Source organism: Pogoniulus pusillus, chromosome 19 (assembly GCF_015220805.1).
Source record: "Pogoniulus pusillus isolate bPogPus1 chromosome 19, bPogPus1.pri, whole genome shotgun sequence".
In the NCBI taxonomy this organism is placed as follows: Eukaryota; Metazoa; Chordata; class Aves; order Piciformes; family Lybiidae; genus Pogoniulus; species Pogoniulus pusillus.
In genome coordinates, this window is record NC_087282.1 from 19,325,327 (window position 1) to 19,334,897 (window position 9,571).

The following is a 9,571-nucleotide window of genomic DNA, read 5'->3' on the forward strand; positions in this document are numbered from 1 at the left end:
AATGCTGTATTTTAGAGACCTGCCAAGCAGGAATAGGTAGTGCACTGTAAGGTCCAAGACCTTAATCAAGCCCTGCAACTCAATAGATTTCCAATATAAGGAAGACAAAGAGGTGTCAGCTCTACTTCTTATTTGCTAATACTATCAATAGGGGCTCAGCTCACTAGCAGTTAATTCAAAGCCAAGCTCAATTTGCACAGCGGTGATCTATGCTAATTCCCCTCTGTGGCTAAGGGGAGATTTTGCCAACTAGACAATAGAAACAGTATTATAGGTCCTGAAATTATGCCATCACTTTTCTTTTCTGCTTCACTTCCCCACCAAATTCCCATGTGCTGGAATCTCCAGTCACCTTCCTTGCAGAAAGGGTAGCAAATACAAAGGTACCCATTTCATGTCCAGATGTATCTTTATTGAGCATTTAAAATGCAGTTTCCCATAAAACAGGGGCCAATTTCACACTTGGATTTTGTGCATTAAAGACATTGAGAATTGCCATAATTAGGCAATTATAGAAGTATTTCTGTGATTGAATTGTACCTCAGCCTTCAAAAAGAAGTTGCTACATGTTGCTGCATCTCATGTAACTTTATTAGCTTGCTTCATCCCATACCAAGTTTTGCTTGGCTTTGCTCTTGTGTCTAGCCCATCTCAGCACTGGATCAGACTGTTTTGCCATGGCACTATGGCTGTTGAGAAGTCAGAGGAAGCCAGATGTGCTACCCAATTAGGCAACAAAGCTGTTTCATCTATGTTAGAAGCAGTTACTGCCTGTAAGCCCAGCCCTCATTAATCTGGTTTTGTTCAAATGAAGTGGTGGCAGCAGCCCGAACCCAGTGTTTACACTAATGAGTTACCCTGTCCTCTGAAGTCAGTGGCACATAGCAGCCCACAACTTTGACCTGCTATTAATGCAAGCATCCTCACAGCCCCATCTCCTCCACACTGCCACGCCAACACCAACTGCCAACTACAGCCAGCACAGGGAAGGAATCAAGGGTAGCAAGAGGGTACTACCAGTTTCCCAGTTTGCAGAGTTTCCATTCTAAGGAAAAATCAATTTAGTCACCTGCTTGAGACCAAGTACTACCTTTCCCTTCCATGGGCTGCAAAACATCACTGGCTTGGATTTGGAAAGATAGCAAGACTGCAAAGCAGCCAACTGGCCACCAGTTGGGAAAGAGTGACCTGCAGCACTCCCCACAACCCACCTCACAGCACCCAATTCTGTTACAAATTGGAGAAAGGACACAGACCAAGTACCTGTGCCACGCTCCTACTGCAGCAAGGAGTTAGCCTAGGCACCTGGCTCCTGCCACGAATCATGATGCTAGAAAAAACCACAAGTCTGAAACAGTTTAACACAGGACAAAAAAGGCACATTTTAATATGTACAGCAATGCATTTGGGCTATAAATTGACCCAACACAACTGAAAAAAAGAAAAAAAAAAGAAAAAAAAATCCAAACTATGCTTTTATACTTATTCCATGGTGTCAGCCTCATTCCTAGCCACCTACCTTTCTCTGCATCTCTGAATGCTGCTATATACACACACAAACAAACAATTACGTCATGAATGTTCATTTAGGCTCCCAAGTTCAAGTAATAAAGTTCAAACTTGCATAGCATCTTATGCCACTCAGCCATAAACAGTTAGGATTGCATATTAGCTGGAGCAGCCATCTCTTTCAATTCAGCCAGTTTTGGCTGGCCACCATTTATATTATTTTTATTATTATTTTTTTTTTAATCCTTGAGTCAGAATGTTTCCTAAAGTCACCAGCCCTGAGGGATGCCACAGACTTCAAAATGAACCTCTTAAGCTGTTGTTAAAATCCTTTTCAAGCAGAAATTTAGAGTGTTGTCAAGAACAGTTTTAAAAATGTAATACTGTTTATTTTGCTTCAAAAACATTTCAGCATTCTAAACATACAAAAAAAAAAAAAAAAACAGAACGTTGCAAATTTATTTAAGTACAGAGTGTTTTTGAACTTCAGTTGCTGCACTGGCTCTTCACTTAGTTGACGATGAAGAGATGTCTACAGGTTTCAGTTTAAAAACTACCGCACTTAACTAAAAAAATCCATACACTTCTCATGCCAGCTGAACCCCCTTCCACAACTAAGAATGGCAGCAGAATGCTATTTCACTATATACAGAAAGACAACTTTAAGCTAAATGGACGCCCACTGTAGTGTAAATAGATCTACCCTCACAGTGCATGCTTTGGGCCATGGCACCCCGGGGAACGTACAGCCTTTCCAAGTAATCACTGCTCCTCTAAGGCATCATAACTCTAAGCATGTACCACAAGAATCTGTCTAGTTTTTACAAACTATAGATATGTACAGTTTATAACCCAGGATTTCTAGCCAATAACCATATAGTAACACCACCTTACAAATTAAAAAAATGCTTGAAACATTTTTAAATGCTTTGTTACACCAACAGCAAAGTGCACAGAGTTAGGAGAACACTAGAGCGCCTTTTCATTTTAAAAATGTTTGGAAATATGTACAACTTTGATACAGTTTCAGGGTGCTCACTACACCCATGGCCACTTCATGTAAACCAGTTACAATTTCTAGAGCACTTTTAGAAACTACAACGCGATCGGAATCCAAATTTGTTTTTAATTAAGCCTAATAAGGGCAAGAGACACCATCTTAAATAAGAGGTGCTTCATTTATGGTGTTTCCCCTACTCTATGGTATTCACATGGAGACAAGTATAGTACAGTTTTATTCATCATCATCATCTTCATCCTCCTCTTCTTCATCCTCCTCCTCCTCTTCGTCTTCTTCCTCTACCTTTTTCCGAGCAGCTTTGGTTGCTGCTCCCTTTGCGCCATCAAACTTTCCTTTAGACTTGTAGTCTGCAACATCCTGCAAAGTCAAGGGGATGTCTTAATTTGCTCTAAGCAGCAAACACATACAGCATTTTTACAGCAGCGGGTGTTAACGGAGACTGGTCTTCCAAGGCTGAACTCCCACAGGGGGAGACAGCCAGCGTTGCAGGACACAGGTGTGCAGGACACCTAAGCATACTCAGCGGCCTCCAGGTGGTGGAGGCCTTGACTCTTCTCCTCCTCACAGAAAGAACCATGAATGCAGAGAACCCAGCCTCTCAAAAGTCTCCTGCTAACGGGACAGAACCTTTCGCTGCAGCAACACAAGCAGCCACTGCTGCTCATACCTGGAGGAAGCTCTCCCTCCTCACTAGAATTCACCTGCTCTCTAACCTACCCTGCCCCACGTACAGAGAGCACGCAATGAGAACAGGTCTGCAGGCTGGAGACATCCACTGCGTTGGGGCCACCTTAGCTAGGTCTACGCTACAGAAACACATCAACACAAGTGCTGGCATGGAAGAGGCACAAGTGAAAAACAGCCTTACCTTCTCGTACTTCTCCTTCAGCTTAGCAGCCTTATTGTTGTAAGGCTGCTTTTCACCATCACTGAGGTTGTTCCACATTTCTCCCAGTTTCTTTGCTACATCCCCAATGGATATGCCAGGGTTTGTGGACTTGATCTTGGGGCGGAACTCTGAACAGAAGAGGAAGAAGCCAGACCTTTGGGGAGAAAGGATCAGGAGACAGTCAGCACTGCAGCAGGCCCGGAGAACACCCCATTCCTCTGCCCCTCACCACAACATTCACAAACACTTGTAACAAAAAGTGCCACAGAACAGAAATACAAACGTGTTTTTACTGAGACCCAGACCTGCTGTCTTAATCTAACACTGTTTTTAATCAAGTGCTGGCTATCCCCACGATGCAATGTAACCTTAAGGCATAGAAGTCTCACTGAGATCTGGTCATGGCTTCCATCATGACAAGTTTAAGTGCACCATGTACCAAGAATTTGTGTTAGAGCTCAAGATTACAAGCTGCCTAGATCTACAAGACAGTACCAGGAAGCTATAATTAATATCAATACTGCTGTGCCAAAACAGTGTACTCGATCTACTTCCTTTATGGAATCCTATCAGCTGTATCACAGGGCATGAAAACAGAACCAAACATGCTTGTGCATTTACTGCCACCAAGTTACTTACGGTGGTCGTTTTGGGGCATTAGGGTCCTTCTTCTTCTTGCCACCCTTAGCTGGTCCATAGTCCTTCATTTCTCTATCATATCGTACCTTATCAGCTTTTGCCATCTCATCAAACTTAGCCTTCTCCTTGCTTGACATAGTCTAAAAGAAAAAAAAGCCAAAACAAAACCCAAACAAAACAAACACACAACCACCTAACAAGACACCAAACTTGTGATTACCCAACTGTTCAATACCTGGCAAACTTTAAGTAAATAAGCCAACACACACAGACTCAATAAGGGAGTTTCAGAATTTGTTTAGTTTTCTAACTGGACCACCCTGGGGACGAAGGTCCTGTACTGGGGACTGCAGACTCAGCTGGAGTACTCAACCACTGGGAATTAACAGGAAGGAGACAAGTGCAGCCAGAGTCCTCCTGGAGGACAGAGACCATGAGGGAGGCTGATGCCAGGAGGCACTGTTTGGGAATAGGAAAATGCACCAGCCTACATGGAAAGGTTTGAACAGGCAGACACACTGCTTTGTAGGCTTCATGGTCATTACAGGAGTCAGGAGCACCCAATCAATGGCCAAGAACAGCACAGAGCAAACAGCAGCAGGCCCCTTCCCGTTCAGGCACACAAATCAAGAAGCTATCCCTTCAGGAAGTAACAAATTAAGGTACCTTCCACCTCTCTGAGCACTTCTTCGAAAACTCTGCAAAGTTGACTGGAACCTCTGGGTTCTTCTTCTTGTGTTCCTCACGGCATGTCTGCACAAAGAAGGCATAGGCAGACATCTTGCCCTTGGGCTTCTTCGGATCACCTTTAGCCATCTTGACTCTGTCAAAACAAAAGCATTAAGTGAATGCATATGCAGGTGCATCTATGTGTTTATGTCTATGGTGTGCAAGTATTTTTATATATGACATACACATACCCTTGATGCCCCGAAGAGATGTCCTTAATCAGTAGCACATTCCTTTCTTCCCCCCCCAACACCTCTTACCATCCCAAAAAGGATGACTTAAATTGCTCCTTGATATTCGGGTTACAGACTTGAGCTAAGTGAAGCTGGTCACTGGACTTAAGTTTTACTTTGATGTATGCTTACATCATGTCCAAAGACTAAAGACAGGCCAATAAAGACACCATACTTCTGCCTGGTTAAGAGTTGTATATGAACCAATACAAAACATTGGGGCTGGAGTGACATGTACAGTGCCAGGCTGCGACTTATGCCTTTAATAGCTGGAGCTGACATTAGCAGTTGGTGTGCAGGTGAAAAGGCAGGACAGACTGTTGCCTAAAAGTGCATTACAGTTCTATATAGATGATGATGATGGGCAAATCAAGGCTGGTTTTAAACAACACAATAGGACCCGTGGAGCTTTGCAAGGTGAGCACCGCTTGCTCTCGCTCCACCAAGTGACACATGTTCGGAGGCGTAGTGGTCAGTGCAAAGATGTGATTAGCAAGTCACCAAGAGGAGGATGCTAACTTTTGGGCTGTGTTTCTTTCCCTTTCTACTGTATTCTCTCCCACTTCTACCCCCATAAAAAACAAAAAAAAAAGGGGAGAGTACCAATGCCGCAGCAATATTTCCTATTTCCAGCTTCTTCAGGGCTTGAAATTTTAATTTTTATTAGCACAACGTTAATATTTAATCGCACCCATTAACCCTCCCCATGTGCAGCACAAGTGGTTTTCAACCGCCTTGTCCCGCCCGGACGTTCCTGGAGCTCGTCACAATCCCGTTGTCGCCCCACAGCTCTGCACACGGCAGCGGAAAACCCGCGTAAACAGCGGGCGAAGCGGCGGGGCAGGGGCGCGGAGCGGAGCCGGGGCCGCCGCCTGCTCCTGAAGTTGGGGGCGAGCGGCCCGCTGCGGGCGGCCGGGCCTTTGCTCCCCTCCCGCCATCTTCTCTCCCCCACACCCCCAAGGTCACCGCGGCTGCCGGGCTCCGCTGCGCGGAGCGCGGGCACCTGCGGTGGGACCGGGGCCGGCAGGCGGAGGGGGCAGCGGCGGCTCCGCCAGACGCCAATAATTCATCTTCCATTTTGTGAAATGCCTCCTGATGAAAGAAAGTGCCCCTGAAATGTAGCGGGGCGGCGGTCGGGGGGCGCCGGGGGGCTGGGCGGCGGCCGGGGGCGCGGGGCGCCGGCCCGGCCCCGGGCGGCCGGTGCGAGCTGCATCGGGAGCGGCAGCAGCGGCGGCCGCGCTCCGCGCCCAGGGCCGGCCCCGCTCGCTAAGATGGCTTCTCCCGGCGCCGCCGCCGCGCCGCCGAACAAAGCCGCGCTCCCCCCTCCGCCGCGCTCGGCCCCCCGCGCCCGCCGCCCCTGGCCGCCAACCCCGCCAAAACGCCGCCCCCGCCGAGAAGGGGCTCCCCGCTCGGCCCCCCGCAGGGTGGCGGGGGCGGCGGGGCCGGGGCGCGGGCGGGAGGCGGCCTCCCCCCCCCCCCCCCCCCCCCGGCCCCTGCCTAGCGCAGCGCTCTCTAACAAAGGCTCCCGTGCAGCCATTATCGCCGCCGCTACGCTCCTCCGCGCCGCCAGAAAAAGAGTGCGAAGAGCCCCAGGGCGGCCCCGGGGCGCCCGGACGAAGGCACAGGGTGGTGGGGGGAGAGAAGCCGGGGCGAAAGCGAAAGGTTTGAGCCCCCTGCGGGGCGCCGGGAAGGAGATTTTCCTTGCCGCGACTCCCCTCCCCATCCCTATGCCGCTTACACGTCTTTCTTCCCTTCGCCCGGGCTCTCCAGCGCCAGCCATATTAATGCCCACAGCACGGGCGGCGCGGCGCGAAGAAGAGGCGATGCGGGGCCTCACCGAGGGCGCAGCCCCGCCAAAGACACCTTCCCGGGTAGGGGAAGATCAGCGGAGGCAGAGGCGAAGGGATCGAAGGAGTTTGGTAGCAGCGGCGGCGAGAAAAAAACTGCTTCACCGGGACAGACGGGCGCAGCGCGCAGGGTTTATCCCTGTCAGATGCTAAAGCGACAGCCATATTAATGCAGAATAAACAGCGGGCACGGCACTGCGCACGGCCAACAACTTTCCCACCACCACCAGCCCCACCGAGCCCACCCGGGGGGAAGGGGGCAAATAAAAACGGAGGGCGCCACGCGTTTTACCGTGCGACATTAGGAGGCGGCAGAGAAAAATCCCTGCCCATGCGGGGGAGAAGAGGAGTTAGTCCCGGTGTAGTTGCTGCACCAGCCATATTACTCTCGGCAGTACGGGAGCCCGCCGCGGAGAAAAGGGGCTACACCGGGGGCAGGTAAACCCTTCCGCGCCGGAGGGGTGCTCCCGGTGGGGATGGGGATGAGGACGAGGAGCAAACGTTGCTCCTCGCCTTCTGCCCACCGCCCCGCCAGCTGCGTGCGGCATCTGCCCCGACACTACCGATCCCCTGAGGAGGGGGACAAAAAGTTTTAGGTGATTCTCCCTTTTTCAAAATATTTTCTTTAGTTAAAAAAAATAAAAGACCCCCAAAACTCGGAAGAAGGAAGAAACGAAAAACAACAAAAAAATAAAATTATAATTTAAAAAAAAAAAATCCCGGGGCAGGCAGAGCAAAGGGGTGAAGGCGCGGGGATAGGGCGGGGCGGCGGCAGGGCGGGCAGGGGGCAGCCGCCCCCCGAAAAGTTGCGGTGGGGCTGCACGTACCTGTATTGTTCGCGGTAGTGTGGACAGGAGCTGGAGCGCAGGGCACGACGCGGGGCTCGGCGCGGCGCGGCTCAGCCTCGCGTTGGCTGCCTACGAGAGCGGCCTGATTGGCTGCAGGGCTCTGCCGTTTAAAACAACCTCCTCGCCCGCTGATTGGCGCAGCGCCTCATGAATATTAAGCGCGGCGGTGCGGCGGTTGGCGGGCGCGGGTGAGGTCATTCATTCAAAACGAGCGCCCGCCGGGGACAGGGGCGCGAGGCGGCTAGCGCCCGGGCTGTAAGCGGGGAAAGTTGGTGCGGAGGGCAGGCGGGGGCGGGATCGCGCCCCACTGCGCGCCCCGCGGAGCCTCCGCCACGGCCGGGACGGAGCTCTGCAGCCGTAGGCCAGGAAACAACTGCCCTCGCCACGTGGTTGTGGCTGTTCAGGGCAGCCGGCCGCCCCACGCACTGCGGCCATGTGCGGAGCTCAGCCTTACCCCCCGTGTGGAGCAGCGGTGGTGGGCATCGCGGAGTACGCCGTGATCGGCTGCGCACGCTGCCTGTTCTGATACCCTGTGGGAGATGAGATTCCTGCCAGGATAGGGGGACGCGGAGGCACGGACAGGAGGGACAAGAGAGCTATGGGAGCACCCCGGCCTACAGTAGCCCTTCACCGCTAACTTCTGTCCCACCCGATTCCTGTTTCAATAGCACTGTTTGCAGAGACGGTTACTACTGTGTGTAACAGGGAGGGAAACGAGCCTAAAATAAACTCCTCTGACAGTCCCAACACACGACGGATGGAAAAGGAACTACAGAGCAAGAAACTGCCTGTTCTGTTGCGGAATGGATCAGACATTTTAACCTACTCAATCAAACAAAAGACAAAAATAATTACCTCCAATTACTATTTCTGACCTACTTCCACAATTTGTTTGGTGCTCACTTTCTAGGATCCGGTAGTTATTACAGAAGGTGGTTGTATGCTAGGAAATCTGTAAGCATGCCTTGCTGACAGAAACCAGCCCAGCGTGGCTCTGGGGCCAGGGGGACAAGACCTCCTTTGGCTCTCTTGAAAGAGCTATTTCCTATAAGGCAGCTGCCAAATGGTTGAACTGGTATTAGTGGCAGACCATAATTGTTGGTTGGCTTGGAAAAAAGAGCTGTTATTTTAAGGCTAGAGCGGTAAGACTCAGAAACCACCGCATACTGTTATGGGCTGGGTGTAACTGCCACCCTGCTTTTATGATAGCCAGAAGAAACAGTTGCCCTCTTTAAAGAAGAGATAGTGAAAAAAAGCCTCCACTCTGGGCTGAGATGCTGCCAGGCAGTGGGGTTTCCCAGCTACTGCCCTGTGGAAGCACTTACGGCTATAACAACATATGGTCACAGGTTGCCTTTGCCGGAAGAGATCAAAACAAAACGAGTGATGAGCCACAGAGGAGTGCCAACCTCCTGCTGACAGATCCACTGGGACGCATGCAGAACTTCGCTTAGGATTTTAGCCAAAGTCCTCCCTTAGGGTACACCTCAGCTGTCTGGCAAGCGCCTGAATCCAATTGTCATCCCTATGCAGAACCGCTGAGGCTCACAGAGACCTTACACCCATGTCCTTGGGCTTTTCAAGACATGTATGGCAAAACCAGTCTTACTAGCCTCTTGCCCTAATTCTGTCTCCTAAAACCAAAAGCATAAAACAAGGGGTTCATTCATAAACATTAATGAGACTACCTGAGGGACTGTATTCCGTAGCATCATCACAAAACAAGAGAAGCAATACTACTGCAGGATAATCTCTTTGTAGCTGACAAACATCCCTCTTGCCTATTTTTAGGGATACTTTAAAGTGTTTCAAACTAGTTGAATAATTAAAGCTCTTTTCTTAGCTTCAGAGTTGCA

At 50.2% G+C, this 9,571-nt stretch overlaps 1 protein-coding gene across 1 annotated transcript; it reads right to left on the minus strand.

Annotated features, from left to right (window-relative positions):
* Positions 1 to 1,357: 1,357 nt before the first annotated feature.
* HMGB3 (high mobility group box 3) lies at positions 1,358 to 7,805 on the minus strand. Its single transcript, XM_064159574.1, has 5 exons — positions 7,695 to 7,805; positions 4,725 to 4,881; positions 4,059 to 4,198; positions 3,399 to 3,573; positions 1,358 to 2,887 (listed from the first exon to the last, which is right to left on the minus strand). Exons 2-5 carry the CDS (start codon positions 4,872 to 4,874, stop codon positions 2,744 to 2,746), a joined length of 609 nt encoding a protein of 202 aa, XP_064015644.1. The 5' UTR covers positions 4,875 to 4,881; positions 7,695 to 7,805; the 3' UTR covers positions 1,358 to 2,743.
* Between the last annotated feature and the right edge of the window lie 1,766 nt (positions 7,806 to 9,571).